The 24,402-nt window shown below is 40.2% G+C and overlaps 4 protein-coding genes across 5 annotated transcripts; 2 read left to right on the top strand and 2 right to left on the bottom strand.

Annotated features, from left to right (window-relative positions):
* Positions 1-2,739: 2,739 nt before the first annotated feature.
* LOC140771732 (glucomannan 4-beta-mannosyltransferase 9) lies at positions 2,740-9,323 on the top strand. The gene is made up of 9 exons (XM_073113376.1): positions 2,740-3,203; positions 3,360-3,458; positions 3,913-4,165; positions 6,901-7,011; positions 7,267-7,403; positions 7,682-7,795; positions 7,891-8,090; positions 8,262-8,459; positions 8,641-9,323. Exons 1-9 carry the CDS (start codon positions 2,874-2,876, stop codon positions 8,801-8,803), a joined length of 1,605 nt encoding a protein of 534 aa, XP_072969477.1. The 5' UTR covers positions 2,740-2,873; the 3' UTR covers positions 8,804-9,323.
* A 4,302-nt stretch (positions 9,324-13,625) lies between these two features.
* Positions 13,626-14,471, bottom strand: LOC140772255 (uncharacterized). The gene has a single exon (XM_073114234.1). It carries the CDS (start codon positions 14,316-14,318, stop codon positions 13,887-13,889), a length of 432 nt encoding a protein of 143 aa, XP_072970335.1. The 5' UTR covers positions 14,319-14,471; the 3' UTR covers positions 13,626-13,886.
* A 1,259-nt stretch (positions 14,472-15,730) lies between these two features.
* LOC140771818 (leucine-rich repeat receptor-like protein kinase PXC1) lies at positions 15,731-19,006 on the top strand. Its single transcript, XM_073113570.1, has 2 exons — positions 15,731-17,488; positions 17,568-19,006. Exons 1-2 carry the CDS (start codon positions 16,036-16,038, stop codon positions 18,281-18,283), a joined length of 2,169 nt encoding a protein of 722 aa, XP_072969671.1. The 5' UTR covers positions 15,731-16,035; the 3' UTR covers positions 18,284-19,006.
* A 138-nt stretch (positions 19,007-19,144) lies between these two features.
* LOC140771820 (BTB/POZ domain-containing protein At3g44820-like) lies at positions 19,145-24,007 on the bottom strand. 2 transcript variants are annotated; one of them, XM_073113572.1, is made up of 4 exons: positions 23,657-24,007; positions 22,652-22,721; positions 20,322-21,510; positions 19,145-19,780 (listed from the first exon to the last, which is right to left on the bottom strand). In XM_073113572.1, the coding sequence occupies exons 2-4, from the start codon at positions 22,675-22,677 to the stop codon at positions 19,274-19,276; spliced, it is 1,722 nt and encodes a 573-aa protein (XP_072969673.1). In that variant the 5' UTR covers positions 22,678-22,721; positions 23,657-24,007; the 3' UTR covers positions 19,145-19,273. The 2 variants fall into 2 exon arrangements, with proteins under 2 accessions (XP_072969673.1, XP_072969672.1); XM_073113571.1 differs by having other exon boundaries at positions 20,322-21,527; positions 23,657-24,005.
* Positions 24,008-24,402: the final 395 nt, after the last annotated feature.

Below are 24,402 nucleotides of genomic sequence, written 5' to 3'. Positions count from 1 at the left end.
GCCACAATTAAGGATCAAAAGAACTTTTATAGCCACAAGAAATAAGCAAACCGTATGGAGGTCCCTAACAGCCAGACCCCCGTCATGCTTGGGCTAATAAATTCGACCACCACTAGGTTGAGGCCACAATGATGGTTTGAGTTATCCAAAAAAAATTTCTTAGATAGCTTGGAAATACGATCAACGACAGCAAGTAGAGTTCATGAGAAGGATGTCTAATACACTGACATTGAGTTTATGATCAAGTTAATGAGGGTAACCCATGTTTGGGACAGAGATTCAAGATTCTAACCCGTTAACTTAGCCTCCACTCTAGCTACGGAGTTTTCACGCTCATAAATAAGCAAGTGCTTAGGAGATAAAATACATATAAAGTAAGCGAATCAATTTTTATAAAGAATATAAAATACATTATTAGTAATAATATCAATATTCACCTTTTGAATAAATAAAATAAAAAATGCAACTTATTCAAATGTAGGTAAACGAATATTCTATATCCATATTTGTATCTCAAAACTATATTCGATCTGTATCCGTATTTAGGTTTTAAAATAAAATTTTGTATCCGAGAATTTTTTTTTTTCAAAATGCTTACCCGTATCCGGGTTAGGTAGGAAGTTTTTACCTGAATTCCTTACGAATCAGGTTGGATAGTGAGTCTGTTCGGAGTCAATTCCACTCGTTTTCACCCTGGTAGGGTATCGTTGTTCTATTATTCATTCAATATTTTTATAAAAGAAAACATCTCTTTGATAGTTTTTTGATCTTTTTGTTAGAGATATTTTAATTTCTAGTCATCCCATATCTACTGCATTAGGCTTTAGTAGTTTGGATAAAATCTTTGTATAGGTTTTCAATGGATCTTTAGGATTTGATATCACTCAGTAGCTTTCCCAATATATATTGTTTATTAACTACACACATACTAGAATAAGTGGGGAACCGCATGTCAATTATTTTAAAAAAATATATAATTTATTTTTTGCATATTATTATTGATTAGCGTATAATAGATCTCATTTTTTATGAGCATTTATTATATTTTTTAATTAATAGAATAGTATACCTAAGTATTCACTTAAGTTTTAATTTTTTTTAGCAACAAAAGAAGACTTTGGTCGACGAGACTAGTCAACCGCAATTTATATGGAGGCTTTCAGACAACGGTGTAAGATTTCTCCTCCTTTGCCACCTAACAACAGATCCTACCCCTAGTGACACGACCAGAGAGACAGAAGACAGATGATTAGGATCATGATGATGATGAAAGCTAGTGGCGATGGGATGATAGACTAGCTAGTGGTGAGGCGGAGAGGGAGAAAGAACGTAAGAGGTATCCCGTGACAAAGAAGAGAGAGGAGGGAGAGGAGGAGAAAAGCTTTGATCATAAATGAGAAGGGAAGCCTCTCTTCCATCCCTTCCTCATTGGGCTGGAGGATGGGAGAAGGGGAAAGCTCGCTAATGACGAGTAACCCTGTAGAGAGGAAAACAATAGCTCAAACAGTAGGAATTATTTAATATTGTGAATTGTTTCTCTTATAATTTTATTGGCCGTTTACAAGAAAGGCCACGGCAATCGCCCACTTGTTTCAGAAGGCATTAAACGATTAATTGATGCATGTGCTACTATGTTTACTTTTCCTCCTCTATAGTACCTAACACATTTGACCCCTTCTTTTTACTTTTAAAATATAATATATATATATAGAAGAACCATTTCTTTCTTTCCATCGTGGGGGCTAATTCATTCTTTTAGAGATTCTCTCTTCTTCTTCTTTTTTATTTTTTCTTCCTTTTTCTTTCTTAGTACTATTCAAATCATGACACCCTAATTTTAGTTGAAAAAAAATAATATTTATTGATCAAAATTATCCTATGCATGCTAGAAATTATTAAGGTACACTGAGATTTGGCATCATTTTTGTTTGACCCATATATATTTTTTGAAAGAACTGTCCTAAATGTGAACTAATTTTTATATTGTAAGGTGAGAGCCTAGCCTACCTTCTCGTCTATCATATGATAAGCTTAGAAGCTCGTTAATGAGGAAAGGAAAATTCAGTAACATAAGTAAAAAAGTAAAGAATTATTTAATTTCAATCGTTTCAATGGGAACTGTTGGTTAGGTAAATAGAAAAATAATATTTGTTGGGTAATAGAAGTAAAAGACAAGTATTCAACTGTGAAGATAAAAATGACAATAAATATGAAAAGGTGGAGTAAAATTTAAAATCTGCCAACAACTCAACAAGGAAGTAAAATTATTTAAGTAGCTAAGGATTGGCAGTGAGTCTTTTATTTATAATAAATTATTATTATTTTATCTCGTCGCTAAATCGCAAGTAAATTTGCTTCCACCGACAGGGTCAGTTCGTCGTAAGTGGCAAATGTTACGCCAATCTGCATCCTCCCCCCCTTTGGCATCTTCAATTTCTTCGATCCAACCCAGGTCGTAGGAACTTCCCACTATCTGCACACGTGGCAGACTGTGCTGGCTGGACAATCCTTGCCATAATCTTCTCTTCTTAATTCAGCTAATCATTGACTAATATTATAACTAACTAACTAACTTACGGCCAAGCAACCAATAGGGGAAAAATTTAAATGTCGGCCATTTAATTAGGTTGTATAAGATTCGTCCGCCGTGGGTTGTATATAATCATAATTAGAAGACTTTTTGGTCAAGCTCTGCTGTCATATAAAAAAACTTCTGGGAACACTTGGCATATTGGACTCAAATTACTACCCACATCACTCCCCCTCCCCCTCCTCTCTTCTTTTCCTTCTCTCCTTTGCTCCAAAGAGAAGAAGCAAAGGGGGAAGAGAGAGAGAGAGAGAGAGAGAGAGAGAGATAATCAGAAGCAGCAGCAATGGATAGGCTCTCCTCAACGGCGCTTCTCCCAGAGACATTCCAGGGAGCGAGAGACGACATGACGGAGCAGATTGGTCTATTGTGGCAGCAGATCAAGGCGCCGGTGATCGTGCCGGTGCTCCGTTTGGCGGTGTTCTTGTGCTTAACGATGTCGGTAATGTTGGTGGTGGAGAAGGTCTATATGGCCATCGTCATCGTTCTCGTTAAGCTCTTCCGCCCGAGGCCAGAAAAGCGCTACCGTTGGGAGCCCATGCGGGACGACTTAGAGGTCGGGAATTCGGCATACCCGATGGTCCTCGTCCAGATCCCCATGTATAACGAAAAAGAAGTACTAGTCTCGATCGTCTCTCTCTTTTTCATTTCCCGACCGATTACTTTCCTTGTTCCGTATCAGCATTAATGCCAATGTGGATTTGGGTAAACTTATGTGCGTATATTCATGGTTGTTTTGACTTGGGTTTCTGGGCATTAAATGGATTACCAGGTCTACCAGCTGTCCATTGGCGCTGCGTGTGGGCTCTCATGGCCATCAGACCGCATCATTATACAAGTGCTGGACGATTCCACAGACCCGGTTATTAAGGTAATCCAAAAAAAAAAAACCATACCGTCATTGCAATATTACTTACTACATACAGTAACTATATTGCCAGTGATCTTTAATTCTTTATTCTCTTCTGTCTTAATTCTTTTACCTAGCTAGCTAGTTACTTACTTAATTTTATCGCCACGTATAGGATCAATGCGTTAATTTCTTTCTCCATTCATATTTGCATATTATATTAAATATTATATGCCGATTAAGCAGCTATATATTTATTTTAATCTCAATCTTTGTATCTTTTTCCGCTTAAGATTGGTATTCTCTCTGATCCGGGGTCTCGTCCTTTTCCCTTGAAAACCCATCTACCGAGGTGCAGCAGGCATCCATATTAATCTACATATATCAAGAACAAAACATTAATTAAATAAATAAATAATTAAGTAATTAATGCTTAAACGTACATCATCCATGGGTCATTTAATTATTGGTGCAGGACCTGGTGGAACTTGAGTGCCAGAGGTGGGCGAGCAAAGGGATCAACATAAAGTACGAGATCAGGGATAACAGGAATGGGTACAAAGCTGGGGCGCTCAAGGAAGGGATGAAGCACAGCTACGTCAAGGAATGCGACTACGTCGCTATATTTGACGCCGACTTCCAACCGGAACCCGATTTCCTGTGGCGCACCATCCCTTTCCTCCTCCACAACCCCGATATTGGTCTCGTACAAGCCCGATGGAAATTTGGTACGTTCATTTATTTATTACTTACTGCATATATATATATATATATATGTACAGAAATGCATTCTAAGTCCTCCTCCTCCTCCTCCTCCTCCTCCTCCTCCTCCTCCTCCTCTTAAAAGAATTAATTATCACTAGCTATAAATTAATTGCAACATTTTCTAGTTATTAATGTAGCGCTTAATCATCCATAATAGAATAAATTGCACCATTATTTGAGCCACAAACCACAAATATTTGTTTCAATTAGAAATAGTCAACATGTTCAAAATCCGGATGGTCATGATCATGAATGTGTCAGCTATCTAAATAATATTTATAATTAACAAGTGTCGGTGGAGTTCGTTCTTGCAGTTAATTCTTTTCTGTAACCACCACAAATATGTTCCCTTCTCACTTTGCTCCGGGGGTCCCTGCTAAGCTTTGCTTCATTGGCGGCATTAATTGTGGACTGAGAGTTCCAAGATAAATTTACCGGACCTCATCACACCTATCTCCTCCTAAATATATGTAATATATGTATATATATATATATATATATATATATATATATATATATATATATATATATATATATATATATTCATAGACACACGGAAATGAATCATATAAGTAAATATCTGCCGACAAACAGTTTCTTTTTCACCTCCTAATCATTGATTTATTTATCTCTTCCTTTTTCCAGTATTTTTTAATTTTGTCTTTCTTTCTTATCGGTCTAGGTCTAGTATAGTGGTGGGTGTAAGAATAGGATGTCTAATTTGTTCTCGTGGCGGTAAATATGATGCAAAATCACGCCTATATATCCCCTGCTTTCGTCTTAAATTCCTAAACTATATATATATATATATATGATGTAATCCAATCTGTTCTTAATTCTTCCATTAATTCCTTTTTTTTTCCAACTTCTCGGGCCCACGGGCCTCCATCTCTGACGACCGACGCTTGATGGGGCCCATGCTTCTCCTCGCCGACAAATAAGAGGGTCCCACCACGATGTGTGTCCTGTGGAGCCGACAAAGACCACCCCCCTTCCTTTTGCTTTTTGATGATTGAGAAAAAAGAAAAGAAAAAGAACTTCATTCATATATATATCTATATATATATATATATATATACCACCTATTACGTAGTTCTCCCTTCCTCTTACACTTACAATATTTTGCATATGTTAATATTCACCCTCTTTTGATCGGAACGCCGTACTCCTCCTTTTCGTTTCACCTGATTTTTATAAATCACACTGTCATTGTCATTTGCATGAGTATTTTGTAATTCGAATCATTCTTTTTTTTTCATATAATTATTATTTAATATTTTAATTCTAGATTATTTTAGACTATATTAAAAAATAATATTATATTATAGTATAAAATAATTTATAAATACTTAAATTCTCCTGTATTCTTTATCCTTCTTTTTTCCTTTCCACAAAAGGATGAAAAAAAAGAGAAAAAAAATAGGGGGAGGGAGATAGGGAAGATAACGAAGATGGTAGGAGAAAATGATAAAAGTATTTTAATAATTAATTTGGTCGACGTTGGTTAGTCAATATAATATTAGGATGTTAAATAAAAATTATAGAAGAAAAAATGAAGTCGGTTATAAAATTTTCAAAGTGTGATTCAAGGAGTATAAAAATTATAGAGTATGATATATAAAAATTTCTTAATATTTTATTATGTAGTATAATAGGTAAATATGTGACTACGTGTATGAGTTGCGTGCTCGATAGAAATTAATTAATTGGATAAACTCTTTATCCAACGAAACCTTTTGATGGAATTATTAGCTTTCACATGCAACACTACCCCTCAGTGCCAGTGGTAAGTCTTGTTGCTTGCTTTGAGAAAATAAAGTGCACCATAATACATAGATCATATTGATAAAAGAAATAGATAATTAGTACTAACATGCGTAAATAAAGACCAAGGAGGTTTAACCGCCTTTCTTGTGCTTTTGTCCACAGGCGGGGTAGTTGTAGGAACTACGGAGAGTTTAATTATTATTATTATTAGAGGTTCCAACTGATGAGCAGTGCACTGGGGATCTCAATCACGAGCCACGTACACACACCACATCTCTCTCTCTCTCTCTCTCTCTCTCTCTCTCTGTGTGTGTTAGATGCGTGCACCAGCGAATGAGTCAGTGGTCCCTTTCCCAACCAACCTTGCTGTCCATATTAAAGAAAACAATCTTCTAGCTTGTATGTATTCCCCGACTTCTACCCTTGTATTGTTACTCTTTACTACCATATCGCTTGCCACTTGCTAGGTAAATAGACTTCAAGAGATGTAAAAGATCCTGTCTAATCTCCTCATTAATTGTCCCGGATGATTCAAGAACACGATTCAGGCTCGTGTCTAAGGAGGGGGGCCCTTCGGTTGTCACAAGATATATAGTACTTACTTATTCCAACCACATGAGGTTTCAAAGTCGTTTTGTTCTGTTTAATTGGAAGGTTGATACTTATTAGCTATTATTACAGTCTACAGATGCCAACTTGCTTGTTTCATTACTTCCACCATCTCTCTCTCTCTCTCTCTCTCTCTCTCATGTGCAATTATTCTGTTCTTATCGGCGACTGGCTTTTGGCTTTAGCAAAATTACTTAAACAGGCATGTCTCGTGGCTGTAATTAGCTTAGATATATACATATTACAGTAGTGTAAAAGTCCATGCTGCTGCGCTTGGTTACCCACTCCATGAATGCGTTAATCTGATGTGTGCTTGTTGCAGTGAACGCGGATGAATGCTTGATGACGAGAATGCAGGAGATGTCCCTTGATTACCACTTCACTGTAGAGCAAGAAGTGGGATCCTCCACGTATGCCTTCTTTGGCTTCAACGGTAAGCCCTGAATCCTCATCAGTTTCTGCACCCTCGTAAGGACTGACAACTTCTGAGAACGAGGACTACAAGACAAACTGCTCACGCGCAGTTCTGAGTCTGCCAACTTATTATGTTCATTTGCATACCATAAGCATCTTACAAATATTTTAAGATACCAACATTAGAAATTAGTTATTAAAAAAACAGGTAGATATATAACCCGAGTGATTTTGGAATTTGCTTCACATTTGTGATTAAAGTTGTACTATGCAGGGACTGCCGGGGTATGGCGTATATCTGCTCTTAATGAAGCAGGAGGATGGAAGGATCGGACAACGGTGGAGGACATGGATTTGGCTGTTCGAGCTAGCCTTAAGGGGTGGAAATTTGTATTCCTTGGAGATCTCAAGGTACTTCAGATTGGTCAGTTAACTTGTTCTTTCGTGTCATTCCAATTCCACATTACAACTGCACCGGACTAGCATATATTCTTTTATTAGTTTCCATCATTCCATCACTTTAAGGACCTGCCTAAGACTTTCTTAGCAGGTAGATTAAATAATGAAATTGTTACTATTTTACGAATGAAACTACTGAATATAACGAATGGCACCAGGCTGCACCCAACTGACACGGACTGATATATCGGATATATAAATTGTTCAATCAAAATTTTCATCATTCTCAGGTTAAAAATGAACTCCCAAGTACCCTCAAGGCTTATCGTTATCAGCAGCACAGATGGTCTTGTGGACCAGCAAACTTGTTCAGAAAGATGGTGATGGAGATCGCTAGAAACAAGGTCAGTGCAAATTAATGACAACAAAACCAATAAACAATTTTAATTTATGCGAGAATTTCATCTTATCAGGCAATTCCTTTGTCCTATAAATGCAGAAAGTAACACTCTGGAAGAAGATTCATGTGATCTACAATTTCTTCTTAGTGCGGAAGATTGTAGCACATATCGTGACATTTGTTTTCTACTGCTTGGTGATCCCTGCAACTGTCTTGGTCCCTGAGGTAGAGATACCAAAGTGGGGAGCTGTCTATATTCCTTCCATCATCACACTTCTCAATGCTGTTGGAACTCCAAGGTTGAGAAATGGACCCCATTCACTCCGTTTGTTGCATTCAGTATATTTGCGCTTGATTCTTCAATTTGGTTTTACTGTTTCTGATAATACTGTAGAGAAGAAAAAGATGGATTACCGGACTCAAATAATCTATTGCACATTTAACTTTCAATTGTATATGCGCGCATGCAGGTCTCTTCACTTGCTCGTCTTTTGGATTCTTTTCGAGAATGTAATGTCTTTCCACCGAACAAAAGCCACATTTATCGGCCTGTTGGAAGCAGGGCGAGTGAACGAATGGGTGGTGACGGAAAAGTTGGGAGATGCTCTGAAGACAAAAGTGTCTAATGGCAAAGTTTCTAGGAAGCCACGGATCAGGATAGGGGAGCGGTAAGTCCTTCCATTTCAGAACTACTCCTTTGCTTCTACTTCAACTATAAACTACTCCATCTTAAAGGGGAGGACCGAAGGATCTGTCTCTGTTCCTCCAAATTAGATCAAAACCAAATGTCCCCTTGGCTGACTTGTTCCTTATATCATATTTGATCTATTAATTCACCTCAAAAAACAGGTTACATCTGTTGGAGCTTGCGGTAGGAGCCTATCTGTTCTTCTGTGGATGCTATGATGTGGCCCTTGGGAAGAACCATTACTTCATCTACCTCTTCCTCCAAGCAATTGCTTTCTTCATTGTTGGGTTTGGCTACGTTGGCACCTTCGTCCCGCACACATAACTAAAGTTGGTTCCGCATACGCCTTGGATATACAGTTTCAGATCAGATCATTTTACTATTTTAGCTTCCCAGGATAAATGAAGTAGATATAAGCAGCCTCCTCCTTTCATATTTGTTTCTATAAAAGCTTGTATAAAGCACCATCAATCCCGCTAGTGGAAGATTTGTACCACATAGGTTTCTCCTGTAAACACACAGTTGCAGAAGAAGCTAGCAAGCAGAAGTAATGTTGCTTATAGGAACTATTAGATATAAAGGAGAAAAAGACCAAAAGAAAAAAAAGAAAAGAAAAGAAGAGAGATCATGTTGAAGCAGGAAGTTTTTGGTCTCACCAATCATAAATGCATGTCATGAGCAATGGCAGCAGCACTGTGACAGCAGTCCGTGAAAGTCAATGATGTGTAAACAAGCAGCACTACTTGTTTTTTCCTTTTCGAACTGTAATTTCTTTGCAAGGTAGTATTTGAAAAGGAAAATAATGTGTCGTCTAGAAAGTAAATTAAACATGAATTCCTTATTTCTTTCCTTTTTTGTAATAGTCATTCCTTTGAAATAAGGAGATTACACAATCCCTGGCTTTTGTGTAAATTCTTTGACTACCTTCTTTTGATTTTCTATATAAAATAAACTCGTATCTTTGTGACAAAAACTAGAGGAATTATCTTGTATTATGTGTTTCAGTGTCATTTTATATTTCCTCCCAATAGAAATTCAATACATACGTAAATGACAGAGTTCTAAAGCAGAAAAATATGAACCTCCAAGTAGGATGACTATCCTTGACGATTTAATAAGATAATGATGATATCAAGATATATATTCTTCATGCATGTACTGCAGTCTGCAGCAAGATTGCCAAAAGCTTCACCTATTTTCCTCCCAACCACAGCCTTCGCCGAGTTTTAATTTGGACCATCTACTCTAGGTCTCGAGCTTTTTCTTAGACCTATGACTATGGGATATTTCAGAGCGAGGTTCAAAAACTTAAACAATGATGTAAAAAAAAAATGAGTCAGACTCGTCTTATACATCTCAGTGTCACTTTAGTTCAAGAATAATTCTGTAGCACATAGGATTGGCTACACCTACTTAAAACATCGCAAGAAAATTTAGACGATTAATTACAAAAGCACAAATCTGAAAGTAGGGGGACAATATTGACGAATAAACACCTGGGCATATTTTTCTTCACTTAGAATCCAGTACAAAAAAATAGGAGCAAAATAAGTTCTTCTCAGTTAAACAATAGTTTAGTAAATCAAAATACGATGCTCTTCCATTTATGACAGAGTGATACATTTATAGGTTTTATTTCATGCATAGGGCATATCAACCGTAACGAGAGAGTATCTTAATATAAATGCCAAACAAGAGGTGAGTTTGTTTTATTTATTTATTTATTTTCCTAATAAAGAGTTAGTGCAAAACACCAACAATGGTAATCTATCCTGGTAATAAGATTTCAAAGCCATTTGATTCTAACCATCAAATATTGAGAAAGAATAGCCGGTTGAGTCAATTATATATGCTGAGGCACAAAACGGATGTTATCATGATACGTCGGCAATGAATGATTAAAGCGTAATCAACCAAGAACACTTAAAATTTGGCTCGGTAGCGAAGAAAAGTGTATGGCACCTGGTTTTGGGCCGCATTAAGGCCCATGTTTTAATGAGAGCCAGCCTATTTAGATTTGCACGTGATTGGGGCCATGTCCATTCCGAAGGCCTCTCTCTCGAGTCTCTAGTCTGGCGAAGTTGCGGAATCTTTCCAGCTGTGGGTGGTCATCGGTCACCCAGCTGCTTCTCTTATTCTCTCGGAAGGGCGGACGGATCTTCTGATCGATCTATCGTCTTCTTGCCTTCTCCTTTATCCGGCGAAAAAGGCGGCGGATTCGAAGAGAGAGGCGCCACCGGAGGTCTTCACGAAAGGTCTCTTTTTCTCTCTCTCTCTCTCTCTCTCACGCTCTCTTTCTATGCTAGATCCGCATCTCAAACACCGATAACCCACTTAATTACCGCTTCGATCTGGCTGTGTCCAGCAAATAATTCCCTCTTATTCTTCTTAAAACCTCGCAATAACGTTTGGTAAACCAATTGTCTTCTTTCTGCTCTTCCTTTCTTGTTGATATCTCTGAAGGTGTCTCAGGGCTTGCATATCCTTCAGATCTGTTGATTAACGAGTACAATACAAACGGAATCAACTGTAAAATATTGTCAATTTATAGCTTTTGGCTGTGTGAAGCGAATAACACCGTCCTTATTCCTAATGTTATTTTGTCTAGTAGTTAGAAATGACCTCATCTATGAACAATTCATCATACTGTAACGAAGAGGAGAAACTAGCTTCTAATAAGTCCGTTGCCTTCTCCTTGGTCCTTCTTGGGCAATCAGCTTGAGGTGGACAATATACCACTGCTAACAAGGTGATCATTTTGTACTTTGTTAAATGCTGCCTTGTCTTAGCCCTGCAAAGTGGTTTAGCGGGATATTTTGAAAAGCTAGTATTGAAAGTATACTAGCTTGACGTGCTTTTCATTGTCATCCTTGTTTACTTCTAGGTAGACATGCTATAAATAAATGATCAGTTGCCCTTATTATTATGGTACAAATTTAGTTTCTTATTAAGACTTTTCAGAAGTAAGTTTTTATCATACGATGTGATTTTTTCGTTATGTATATAAACCGTTGGTTTTTCAAATTTAACAGCGTCCCTGGAAGGAGGAAAATTTAGTTTGAGACTTTGGGCTTTGAGTATATAAGCTTACTTGAAAAGTAGAGTTCTGTCTTCCCTTCTGTAAATTTACGAAGTATTAAAAAAATTAAACAAGTAGGACAAGCAGAGTATTGTGACTTTTGACCCATTAGTTGCATCATCTACATGAACCCTTTTCTTTTTCTTGCTAATTGATCAGTGAGTGAAATGGATGTAACTTGTGCATGTCCAGGTCTACTATATCACTTCCGTGAGTGTTGAAACTTGAAAAACTGTAAAATTGAAGGGATTAAAATAATAATAATAATTAAATCAGAAGAACTTTGTTGGTTTCTAAGGAACCTCATAAGAAAAGTGGAGGATTCTGAACTAAAAAGAACTGTGGGTGCTCATAGTGTCAATTGATATATGAATATAGGTTGATATCTTCTATTAATATGAATAAGTGCAGTAGATCGATCATTTTTCTTTGATAAGAGTTAGTAAAATTTGGTAAAATATGATTGTTCACTAGTTTGCTCCTGCTTGTGTACTTATTTTATGCAGTTTCCTCATTTTCATAACTTCTAGGTAAACTAGGAATGTAAGAGCACCTAATGATATGTTGGTCCGAAAATCTCTGTCGTGGCTTGTGATCTCTTCTCTATGGATTCTATAGAACCTCTAAATAAGGCTAAGTATGTGTAATTTGCATAGGCAGTATCAACTCATGAAACAGGATTTCCAACTCTACACTCAGCTCAATATAAACTTCTGTTTTCATATTTCAATGATAGTAGATCTTGCTTCACTATTGGGCATAAAGCTTTTCTTTTTTAGCATCTAATTTGCTATTATCTGAAGATCCTTTGGCAAATCGTTAACTCAGCTCCAAATTTTGTAACCATGAATGAAGTCATAAACATGATCTATGTTTTTGTTTTTGCATGTGAAAATCTGTAAAAGTTTTGCTTCATGCATCCAGAGTCTGGCCCACTTCTAGTATAGGCCATGCAAGATGGACACTACTTCTGAGCAATCCCGAACTTAGGCACAAGTTTTGTTTCTAGGATGTCCTTACACACTACTATCTGTGATATTGTCACCCCAATCTTTTTAACACTTTTCTTGGACCATGTGTGATAAGCAATACAGGAGGACAGTATGGCTAAAATCAAGCCTCAAGCATTGCTTGCACAGAGCAAGAAAAAGAAGGGCCCATCTCGAATCAGTATTACTACTATCATCACGTACCTCCTGATGACCATTTTGATAACAGTAGCTCTATATGCCATCTACAAGCGCTGGTATAACATCTGAGCATTTCCTATGAAGCATTCAGTTCAACCCATGTGATTTACAGTTGTTTGTATGACCAGCTTAATAGTCCTATTTTATGATGAGGCAGCAATCAGAACCGAAACTTTATCTCTGAAAAGATGGTATTAGTAACTCAGTTGCTGTATTCTATTGTCTTGTAACTTATTAGTTATCATTTTCTGGAATGACGATTTTTGTTGGTTGACCAGCCAAGATTTGGACTTAATTTAAACCTTACTACTTGCAGTTTCTTTTGCTACCAGCTTAATCTTGGTTTTGCTACTTCCATCTGCTAGTAGTAATCTTTTTCTACTATCGACTACTATTTAATTTTTTTCATTGATTTTCTGTTTCAATTTTAAACAAGGTCTGAAGCAATTGCTTGTACCTCTTTTTTTTATACTCTCTATTGTGCTCCGTTATTGAACTACTGAGAAACATCTGGAGAATCAAAATGATCCGATATAATAGTTTCCTATGTTTGTTCTTACACATGGTTCCAATGTATAGTTGCACCCCAGATTTAGTCCTCCTTATCCCAAGTCATCGTTGATGAACATGTAATTGAATGAATACATAGAAGCCATCAGATCGCAGATACTGCTATTCTGATAGCTACTTAGTAGCATATCTGATTGGAATAAATCTCTCACTACAATTTCTATCATATTTCGAAATTGAGAAGCCGAACAGATTTCCAACGAGGAAACAGAGGGATGCCACCTGATGTGTGTATTACGGAACTGGAATACGTTTTAACAGCAACAAGCAACAAAAAAGAAAGGATAAATCGTTGAAAGTAACGATGAACAAAAGTTTTAGATTAACACGCACTTAATTAGTTTGATAGATGCCCAATTTTACATATGGATCTAATTGGGCACTTAGAACGGCTAATCCTCGAAGCATTCTTAGATGCAAAACGCCTCCTATGAGTATCTTTAGTTCACTAAACAAGCAAAACACAGTAAAATCAGATTCTGCAACCTAAGAAACGTATCATAGAGAGATGGGAGAATAGAGAGAAGGAAGGAAGGAAGGAAGGTGATGCGAGTGTGTAAAGTATTGATTAAGGCTGGAGAGGTGGTGGTAGGATATCAATCCTGGAGACTCCTTCTTTGGCCTCCGCCACTTTTGCCACCTCCACTTCCCCGATCGGCTTCACCTCATCATCTCCTTTTTCATGCAGCATATCTTCTTCTTCCTCTTCGACGTAGTTGGGATCGTCCGGATCGATGGCGGGAGGAACGGGGTCGAGATCGCTTTCAACCAAGTCTTCTGGTCCCTCCCAGGTGAACTTACCACCATGCCCAGATTTGGGAGGAGGCATCCTGACGCCGCCGTAGCCATCGACGGGGTGGCGCTCCAACCTCTGGATGCCCTTGTCTACCAGCTTCTTCTGGAAGTGCCGAACGCTGTCCGGGTACCGGGTCTTCGGGAGCCCCACCCGCACCACCTCCTTCTTCCCTTCCTCATCCGCGCTCACCGCTCTCACGTCCATCTATCTCTCGCTTTCGATCGATCTCTTGTTTGCCCAGGAATTAAACAAGTCAGAGAGGTGAAGGGGCAGGGCCGGGGTGGGGGGAGTTTTAGCATTTATATGCCGTTGGAATCGGGAGGTGTCTAGAAAGTGACCGGAAGCTGGTAGAAGGTTTTAGTAATGCCACGCGTCCTCTCCATCTGTCCCTTTCATGTATCTAGATCGTGTCAACCAGTGTTTATCTGGAAAATGCTCGGGAAGTGGAAGGAGTAACATTACACTGATGTCTTATTATTATATATATCCGGTGGAAATTAAGAAAAGAGAGTTACTACATTCAACTTGGAAAGGAAGTTCACGAAGGTTAGCAACTATTGCTAATAATCAATAACAAGAATGTTTGGGCTTGTCAGTTTTACATAAAAATGTACTTAAGAGTTTCTTGCATCTTCTGGAAGGTGCCAAACTATCACTAGTCTGATCCTCTAATGCCATCTACCAGTGTTTTGCCACCGTCCTTTCGTCTTCCAACTGTGGAGAGGTAATACTTTAAAGGGTTTTCTTCTCCTCGGCAAGGGCAAGTTTAGTGGCGGCAATGGATTTGATCATATGCTACCTAAGATAGCATTGCTTTAATTATTGAGGCACGGTGTGAGTAGTATAAATTAATAATGAGATAATCCTCCCTAGGATAGGCCAGCGAGGCGGGGTCTGCTAATGTGAGCTGACAGCGGCATGCCCGAAGCTCTCGCTCGCTATAATCTATTGCTTCTTTTGCACGCTTATGTTTCCATGGACCTTCAGTCTCTCTGCACCTTTCGCTTTTTCTCTAGAAACCTGCCTCCTTGTGCTATGAATATGATCCACGGATTGGAGGATCTCCTTTTTTTTACCCTCTCTCTCTCTCTCTCTCTCTCTCTCTCTCTCTCTCTCTCTCTCTCTCTCTCTCTCTCTCTCTCTCTCTCTCTCTCTCTCTCTCTCTCTCTCTCTCTCTCTCTCTCATTGTCCGTGTGGGCCTTTCCTGACAGCTTTAAATTAATTAAGCGAGCAGTGAGTCCACCAATGTCTAACGGGATGGGTAGGTAGGCAGGAATGGCTCCGTTGCTCATCTTGCGATCCGATAAGATCATAAGAGGGTAAATAGGAAAGTGCGCTGCCGTACATTATAACATTGGTTTCCGCCGGACTTGTAGTTGTTCAGCGCTATCTACGCTAAATTGGAAAGCTTTAATAAAGAACTTTTTCAGAGACCGCCTGATAAGTAATGGGACCGATTTCTGCTTTAGTACGGATTATTTGACACTATTAGTTAAAATAATTGCTTCTATTGCCAGTGTGGCCATTATTCTCTGTTTTTGTTTGATGATATCTGACAACAGTTCATTTTGGCATAATCTTAATTATGCTGGGTTGGTGGGAGGTGTTAACTGTGTAAGAAATCATAAGGGTGGGAGTATTAGGTCTTATCATTTGAGCTACCAATTAAAGTCCTCTTTATAAACAAAAGTGGCCAATCTCTCTCTTTTCGTCTCCGCTCTATCTAGTTTGTTACTAAGTCTGACCTGCGATGAGTTGTTATTATTAAAGCACATCAGGCAAGCGTCAATTCCAGTGCCTGCTCCTTCTTTTCTTTTGTCTTGTTGTTTTGAAACTTGAAAATAACACAAATTCCCGCCGATCAGCGTCTAGGGACAAAGAAAGGTAAGAACACTGCTGCCCTTGCTCTCGCCTCTCGACGATGGCTTCCTTCCTTCTACTGCTCGTCCTGCTCCTGCTCCTGCAACAGCAGCAGCAAATCCTCTTCCAATGTTTTGCCAGCGACACCGACGCCCTCACCATTTTCCGCCAGGGGGCCGACGCTCATGGCAACCTGGTTGCCAATTGGAGCTCCCCCGACGCCTGCTCCGGCCGCTGGATCGGCGTCGAGTGCTCGGCCGGAAGGGTGACGTCGCTCTCCCTCCCTTCCCTTGATCTCCGCGGTCCTCTCGATCCACTCTCCCAGCTCGACCGCCTCCGCCTCCTTGATCTCCACGGCAACCGCCTCAACGGCACCCTACTCCCGTTCCTCTCAGCCTCCCTCCCCAACCTCAAGCTCCTCTACCTCTCCCGCAATGACCTCTCCGGCGGGATCCCTCCTTCCATTGGCCTCCTCGCGCATCTCGTGCGTGCGGACCTCTCGGAAAACGATCTACGAGGGCCCATCCCAGGCGACGCGCTCGTTAACCTCACCAGACTCCTCACCCTCCGCCTACAGAACAACCTCCTCTCCGGGCCCCTCCCCGATCTGTCCGCTCCTCTGCCCCGACTCGCCGAGTTCAATGTCTCCAACAACCAGCTCTCCGGGAGGGTGCCGGACGGCATGCGTAACAGGTTCGGCGTGACCTCCTTCGGGGGGAATGCTGGCCTCTGTGGACCCACCCCTCCACTGCCGCTCTGCTCCTTCATCCCGCGGGATGCTTCTCCCTCGGCCTCCTCTCAGTCGGTGGTGCCCTCTAATCCTAGCTCAATTTCTTCTTCTTCTTCTTCTTCTTCTTCTTCCTCGGAGGCAGCAGGGGCCAATGGTGCAGGAGGAGGAGGTGCGAGGGTCAACAAGGAGGGATTGAGCACCGGCGCAATCACTGGGATTGCTACCGGGAACGTCCTCTTCTTACTGGTGCTTCTATCCTTACTGATAGTCTACTGCTGCTGCTGCACCGGTCCATCGTTGGGGGAGAAGGACGATGACAAGAGAAATGCCGCTGCTGGTATGGGTGATTCTGAGCACGAGCATAAGGCGGAAATAGGCAGATACAGCGACGGTGGCGAGAGCGACGGAGTGGAGAACAAGCTGGTCTTCTTCGGGATCAATGAGGAAGATGGAGGTAGCAACAGCGGCGGAGCCACGAGGAGGAGGAAAGGAAGGACGAGGTTTGAGTTGGAGGACCTTCTGCGAGCTTCTGCGGAGATGGTGGGAAAAGGGAGCCTGGGAACTGTTTACAGGGCTTTGCTGGACGATGGGTGCATGGTGGCGGTGAAGAGGCTGAGGGACGCCAACCCCTGCACCCGAAAGGAGTTCCACAAGTACATGGATCTCATCGGCCGCCTCCGCCACCATAACCTCGTCCGTCTCAGGGCCTACTATTATGCCAAACAGGAGAAGCTCCTCATCTACGACTTCCTTCCCAACGGCAGCCTTCACGCCCTCCTCCACGGTCTTCCTCCTCTTCTTCGTTACAGAAAATGATCACCCTTTTCATCACACGTCTCTCATGTTTGGTCCGATTGGAACAGGAAATCGAGGGGCGGGGCGGACCCCATTAGACTGGACCACGAGGATCGCGCTTGTGCTAGGCGGCGCTCGCGGGCTGGCGCGCATCCACAATGAGTACACTCCGTCTGGAATCCCACACGGCAACGTCAAGTCCTCCAACGTCCTACTCGACAAGAACGGCGTGGCCTGCGTTGCCGACTTCGGGCTCTCGCTGCTTCTTAGTCCAGCCCTCGCCATTGCACGCCTCGGAGGTTACATGGCCCCCGAGCAAGCCCACTCCAAGCGGCTCTCTCAGGAGGCCGACGTCTACGGCTTCGGTGTTCTCATCCTGGAGGTCCTCACCGGAAGAGCCCCCACCCAATATCCCCCTCCAAATCCTCCTTCCCATAAACATAGTAAGAAGAAGGGCGAGGAGCCCACAAATACCATGATCGGGGTGAACCTCCCTGAGTGGGTGCGGTCTGTGGTGAGGGAAGAGTGGACGGCAGAGGTGTTCGACGCAGAGCTGCTGAGGTATAAGAACATAGAGGAGGAGATGGTTGCAATGCTACATGTGGGGCTCGCATGCGTGGCCCAGCAGCCGGAGCAGAGACCCACCATGACGGAGGTGGTGAAGATGATCGAGGACATCAGGATGGAGCAATCGCCGCGCCCTGAAGAAGAAGAAGACCTGGATGACGACGAGTCTCGACATTCGGCTGCCACCACCACCGAGGACGGTCGCTTGAGCTACTAATTGATATGATATTCATATATACCTCCTCACTCAAAATATATGAATTTGAGTATTTCTTCCTTGTTTTATTAACTTGTTATTTTACTGCAAGTCTGCCTTTCTACCATAATTGCGTCTCCCAAGCTTACGTTGGCCCAACGCTCGTGTTCGCCGGTTGAGCAAAAATTATATATATATATAAAATATGCTCGTCTTTGAAAGGGGTCTCCAAGGACAGTGATCTAATGCTTCGACTTGCTTTGACTTGCTGGCTAATAAGTGTAAGCACCGATAACGATAAACCGACCCAGTGGTAACTAAGAGGTACAGCACTGTGGCTTTGTCATTGAGAAGGAATCACCAGTCTTTGAGGTAAGGCCATGGTGTAGATGTGGAAGCTCTTCCAAAATGTACCCAACTAAGCAGCTGCTCCAAATCTGTTGTTCAACTCACCATTATCACTAGAAAAAACTTCTATCATTCTATCCTTTTTGTACATGAATAGCTCAAGATCTGTCTTCAATCACCAACCATTAAAATTTCAAGAAATTCCACCAACACTGAAAGTACCTCTCCCCTTCCACCTGTTGCATTGGAGTTTCCATATCCCTGCCTTCTCTTCTCACAGTATCTCCGCAACCTGGTTTTTTCAAAAGAAACCTCTTTCTCCAGCAAACAATGAAAATACCATGAGACAGGCAGACAGCCATATGAGCAACTCAAGAAGAAACAGAATCTGCGACACAAGTATTCACTATGGAACATCATCCTTTTGTATATCTTCAAAGAGATATGAATCACTGAACATGCCAAATGTGCAAACGTAGAATTACTCACCACTAGCAGCACCCCTATTGGTAGAGCATCCACACAATTCACCAATGAACCAAACAGCAAAACTTTTTATAGGATTAAGCAATAGCCATTCGCAACATATCATGCAAGAATTGCAACATCATGTTATCTACAAGGAAAAAACACTCCTTACAAACCTAGGGAAAGACTTAATTGTTAGACCGACTGTCTTGGATTTTGGCTAGTGCTTAATACTGCAGTACTGCGCTGATTGTTCATCTGTGGAACATGGATGCACCCAAGTTTTCTAGACATATTACTAGCAGAGCTGATCAAACTGTGAGATCTGGTGACTCTCCCGATACCTTGCTTTATATTGACAACTTCTTGCTCCAGTCCCCTTACCCTAGATCTCATATGCTCCATGTCTACTCTCAGAATCTCATTTTCACGGACAAGTGAAACCCATCCATCTCGCTGGACGATCTGTCCCACCATGTCATCTACCATACCAGTCACACTGTCGTCACTGTCTATGACATTATGACAGTGAGACAGAGCTGCTCGAAGCTGCAATTGCTCAAAAAATAAAACCTGAAGAACTATCCTGAATGGCAGTCGCTCGTTTTGTGATGCATGTGCACATGCATCAATGGAAAGCTTACTGCAGTCTATGACACTGAAAAGCTTGACTCTATCATCCTCTGAAATCCAAGGGTGTGCCTACCAAACAAGAGACCAGTCTATGAAAACACTGATACACTACCTACAATCAGAACTTTGACTATGTTCTGGTTCGTACTGATTCTTCATATCAAGCTACTATATTACAGTATACTAACATTTCGAGTCTTTGACCTTGGAGTTATTTTCTATTTGCCATGTAAGTACAAAAGATAATTATTGGACTTTCATCCATGATCTAAGTATCCAACTATTACTACAGTGTACTTATAGGAAAAAATGATTTATCTTACATAATTAGAGTTGCTACAAATAACACTAAAGAAGGTACATGCATGGTTGACATGCTTCATGATGAAATTATCGTTTCAGAGATTCAGGCATTTAACTTCCTTGAGGAAACTTAGTAAAAGAAACAATTATATAAGTTCAGTTAACAGTTTGATTGAGTTAAAATCTAGATGATAACTTCTTTTTGAGATCTAACAAAAACAGATGCCGGCATATATGCACAGCTAGAGCTAATGGCATTCCAATAAGAAAATTCAAGAAGAGAGTAAATAAATCAAAAGTTGCAAACCTTGAAATATATATCTATTGCTCTATATAGTCCATCATCAAGGGATCTCAGGCTTTCTGGAAATGCCATCAGAAGATAATGCATCTTTTCAGGTATCAAATTAATATCAGGAGCAACCTCAGCAAGGTAGTTGTCTATTAACTTGCTCACTTCCCTAAATTTACTAAAGGATGGAGTAGCAGGGTCACCTGTGAATGTTGAAAAAGATGCAACATTTATTTTCTCTGAGGACACAAAATGAAGAATAATTCTCTCAACACAGTCAGTGTCATATAAGTTATCAGAATCTTGGAAGTTTGGTATCAAAAGACCATCAAGATTTGCCAGTTCAAGTTGCACTCCTATTCTTCTCTCAAGGGAATCCTTACAGTTACTGTGAACATTTAACAACAGAGCAATACGCAGAAGTCCCAACAAGAAGCAGCAATAAGACTTTTCTATCTTATCAGGAAGTAGATTTTCAATGGCTTCCAGCAATACCCTTTGATCAACTATAGAAAAAGTGACACCGAAACTTCCAAGATTTCTTGTTCTATCTCCTTGCTCTCTGTGCCACCGATCAAGACCGGGTATATACTTTCTTGCATAGTACATAAGGGCACCCGCTATACTTTCAGATCTCATTCTTCGTTCTCTCATTGTTTCTATCAGTCTCTTGAACATTGCCAGACCAAGGCATGAGATATCTTCAAACCACCAGTCGGACAATGAACTCCTAATACTAGCCCCCGTGTTTATTCCATTCCAGAGAATGCTACCACCAGGGCTTTGTAAACTGCCATACATCATCATTGGCCATCCAAACAAACTAGAGTCAGTGCAAGCCATCATTGAAAGAGCATTAAGACATTTGCGTACTATGTGGATGGTCTCAATATTTGAAATCAAAACCTCAGCACTTTGCAGAGCCAATATGCAATCTTTCCAACTATTAAGGATGACTTTTTGAATGAAACTTTCTGCCTTTACCAGTAAATTGTCCTCGTCTAATTTCTCTGTCATTTCAAGATATTCGGCAGCACAATACACCATTAAGATGTTTTGGGATGTCAGCTCCACTCTTGATCCATAGCAGAACTTTGATGCAAATAAAAATGCTTCAGATCCTCCAGGGCATCCAACTAATGAATAGTGTGTACGTTGGTCTGTCTTTTGTGAATCTTCTAACAGATGCATGATCTTCCCACATCTTGAAAAAAGAGGAAACTGAGGCATGTGTAGCGTGCATTATTGATTTATTTCAACAATTAAGGATAAAATCCAACTGCTTATTACATGAACAAAGCACAAAAATGAGAATTTTGCAGAATACCACTTATATGTTTTTTTAAGTATTTATGAGTAAGGAGCCCCATATTGTCAAATAATGAGTAGGATGAAGGATGTAGAATGTAAAAGTGCAATAACAACATATAGGCTTAGCACTGTTTCAATAGTTTTGTCGCTTCCCAAATTTTCAACAAAGTAACTAGAAGTATAAAAAGGAAATCACAACGTGGAAATGTATACCTTAACCAAATCTTTCCAAAAATCTAGAAGCTTGAACTCAAACAAACTTACAATTGAGATGTCTTCTTCTAACAACATGTTTTACACTTGCAGCACCTCAATATAATTGCAATATCAACCAACTCAAATGGGATAACATCACTTACCACAAACTTTGAATGGCCCAAACTTTTCTATCTTAAAAAAAAATTCAAAATGGAAAGCCACCCAACCTGATATATAAACCTACTAGGCATTACAATTAACCTTTGAGCTTCAAACCAGCTACATTTCTCTATTGATATTTTGCTCGTTTCCCCATAACCAACATATATCCAAAACAGAGCCCAAATGTGAACAGTAAACTTTCAATTCCTCAGCAACATTTCTTTATGTCTATGCTTGAAGAGCATTGATAATTACTTGACTCTTCCCAATTCCTCTATGGAAATTGGCAAAGGAACTTAGAAGGCCTTCTCATGTTCAACATATCAGAGCATTCTATAACAGAAAAAGTTAATAAAGAAGAAGTTCTAGTGCAGTCATCTATGGCATCAATTAACACATGGATTTACCTGCAACTGCCTAGATTCGGAGGACAGATTAGGTCAAAACTTAAAACTTAATAATACCAAATTTTATTCTCGTCAGTATCCGTTGGGTTGGAAATCTAATATAGAACCATAATAGCATTCATGTTGCTAGGATCGCCCGTGATTTTGGACTCAGATATGTAACATTATACAGCTCATTATTTGTAGTGTCAAAGTTAAGTTAATATGCAAATGATTTAAAATTCAATCGCTAGAATGAGCACTAACTAATCTCTTATAGACACATACCTTGTGTAGATGGAAGTATATGCCATCAACTTCAATGATAATATTACTTGGGAGACCACTAGTATAAAACCTGCAGTGCACCAACATTTAATCAATGTAACTTTATGAACTACAAGAGGTACTTCTCTATCAGAACCATAACTAAGGAAAAGACTCCGGAAGAGTTAACATCATAACCCAGGAAAAGTAGTCGTAATAAAAGAATGGATGATATTCTTTGCTTCAACTTTATTAAGATACAAAAATTAGCATCTTACCACCTTCAATTCTGGAAAGACTGGTAAATACATAATAAATCAGCAAAAGTAAATCTTGGATGCTTTCTTCTAGATGCCATGAAAGCTAAGCAGATATCATGTATGAAAAAACAATCAGCCGGCGGCATAGTTTGATTAGATCTGAGACCGAAACAGGAGTGCCAGTTAATTAAGGACTCCCAAGTCTCAATGCTAAGTAAGTTTATCGATGTATGTAAATTATCGTTAACCTCAATACTGATAGCTCTTTTGTGAACAAATCAAAGGTTGGTGGGGCTGGTTTTATAGTTTAACAGACTGATGGTCGACCTATCCTTGTATGTTGTAGATGCGGGCCCTACAAGTCGGCACTAATTGCAGAAGCAATAACAACGAAAGAAGCTCTAATTTGCACTGTCCAAAGGGGTTACTTTAAAGTTTAGCTTGAGTCTGGCTCAAAGAATCTGATCGACATTTTAAAAGATAGTCAATAACCTCCATGGTCTATTGCTTCTGTACTCATCGATGATATTAAAAATTTAACTAGCAATATAAAAAATTATAAAGTTATTTATACATCTCGTCAAGCTAATCTTGCTGCCTTACAACAAAAAAAAGGAAAGACTTTGGTACCCATTTAACAACTTAATATAATTTCGCTTTTTATCAAAAAAAAAAGATTGAAGAAAAGCAAGCGTAAGAAATAGATTAAGCGGAGGGCGGGGGGGGCAAGAGGAGGGCAAGAGGAGGAAGAGGGAGAAGGGTATACCAGTGGTCGCCTTCGCGATAGAAAGGGTAGGTCCTCATCCTCGTCCTCCTGTCGGTCGGACTGGAAGCCATCCTCACACCTCAAGACTATAGACACAGAGGCGAGGAGGTTAGGATGGGAAAGGGAAAAGGAAAGGGCAAGGAAGGTAGCCCGTCACATCTTGGTTCTTGCGGATGAATCGAGAAGATGTTACGAATCCGGTGGTGCGTCCTACTCACGCCATACACACTCCCTTGACCGCCAGTACAATCATGACGACAAATCAAATGAAGAGGAGGGAGAGGAAAGGAAGAGGGTGAGGGGGGAGACGATTCCCACTACCTCCCACTCCCCCATTCCCCTCCCCCCGCGCCCCCCTCATGATGACGCCAGCAAGGCACCGCTTCCATTCACACCTTTTAGTCAAAATTCGTTCAGCCTACCGACGACACGAGTCAATAGATGAATTCCAAGTGCTTTATAGGAAACCATTTAAACAGAAAACGTGAGATATTTGTCGTCATTATACCTAAACATGACGGTATATTAACATAGAATACAAGTTTGGCGATTGCCATTCCACTACTGATGTTGACCTCGTAATGATAACACTCGTTTCGCCTCCCACTTTTATCAACGAAGTCAAGAGAAAGAAAACAAATCTAGAAAAGTGTATAGATGGTTCAACAACCTACTCACGTCAACAAATATCATCTTACCATAATTCAACAGATCCATGATCCCTCCAATCAAAGGTCAATATATAA

This window comes from Typha angustifolia, chromosome 12 (assembly GCF_048772165.1).
Source record: "Typha angustifolia cultivar Huaian chromosome 12, ASM4877216v1, whole genome shotgun sequence".
Lineage (NCBI taxonomy): Eukaryota > Viridiplantae > Streptophyta > Magnoliopsida > Poales > Typhaceae > Typha > Typha angustifolia.
Note: the sequence above shows the minus strand (reverse complement) of the source record. Positions and strands in the feature narration are given on the sequence as shown.

Bases quoted from the DNA above. Each gene is read 5' to 3' on its own strand.
- LOC140771732 (XM_073113376.1), top strand. From the start codon at position 2,874: ATGGATAGGCTCTCCTCAACGGCGCTTCTCCCAGAGACATTCCAGGGA. The intron at 7,404-7,681 runs GTACTTCAGATT...CATCATTCTCAG, and splicing joins TATTCCTTGGAGATCTCAAG to GTTAAAAATGAACTCCCAAG. The intron at 8,460-8,640 runs GTAAGTCCTTCC...CTCAAAAAACAG, and splicing joins CGGATCAGGATAGGGGAGCG to GTTACATCTGTTGGAGCTTG.
- LOC140772255 (XM_073114234.1), bottom strand. From the start codon at position 14,318: ATGGACGTGAGAGCGGTGAGCGCGGATGAGGAAGGGAAGAAGGAGGTG.
- LOC140771818 (XM_073113570.1), top strand. From the start codon at position 16,036: ATGGCTTCCTTCCTTCTACTGCTCGTCCTGCTCCTGCTCCTGCAACAG. The intron at 17,489-17,567 runs GTCTTCCTCCTC...CGATTGGAACAG, and splicing joins CCTTCACGCCCTCCTCCACG to GAAATCGAGGGGCGGGGCGG.
- LOC140771820 (XM_073113571.1), bottom strand. From the start codon at position 23,727: ATGGCTTCCAGTCCGACCGACAGGAGGACGAGGATGAGGACCTACCCT. The intron at 22,722-23,656 runs GTATACCCTTCT...GGTGCACTGCAG, and splicing joins TATCGCGAAGGCGACCACTG to GTTTTATACTAGTGGTCTCC. The intron at 19,781-20,321 runs GTTTGCAACTTT...CTTGTTTGGTAG, and splicing joins CAATAGATATATATTTCAAG to GCACACCCTTGGATTTCAGA.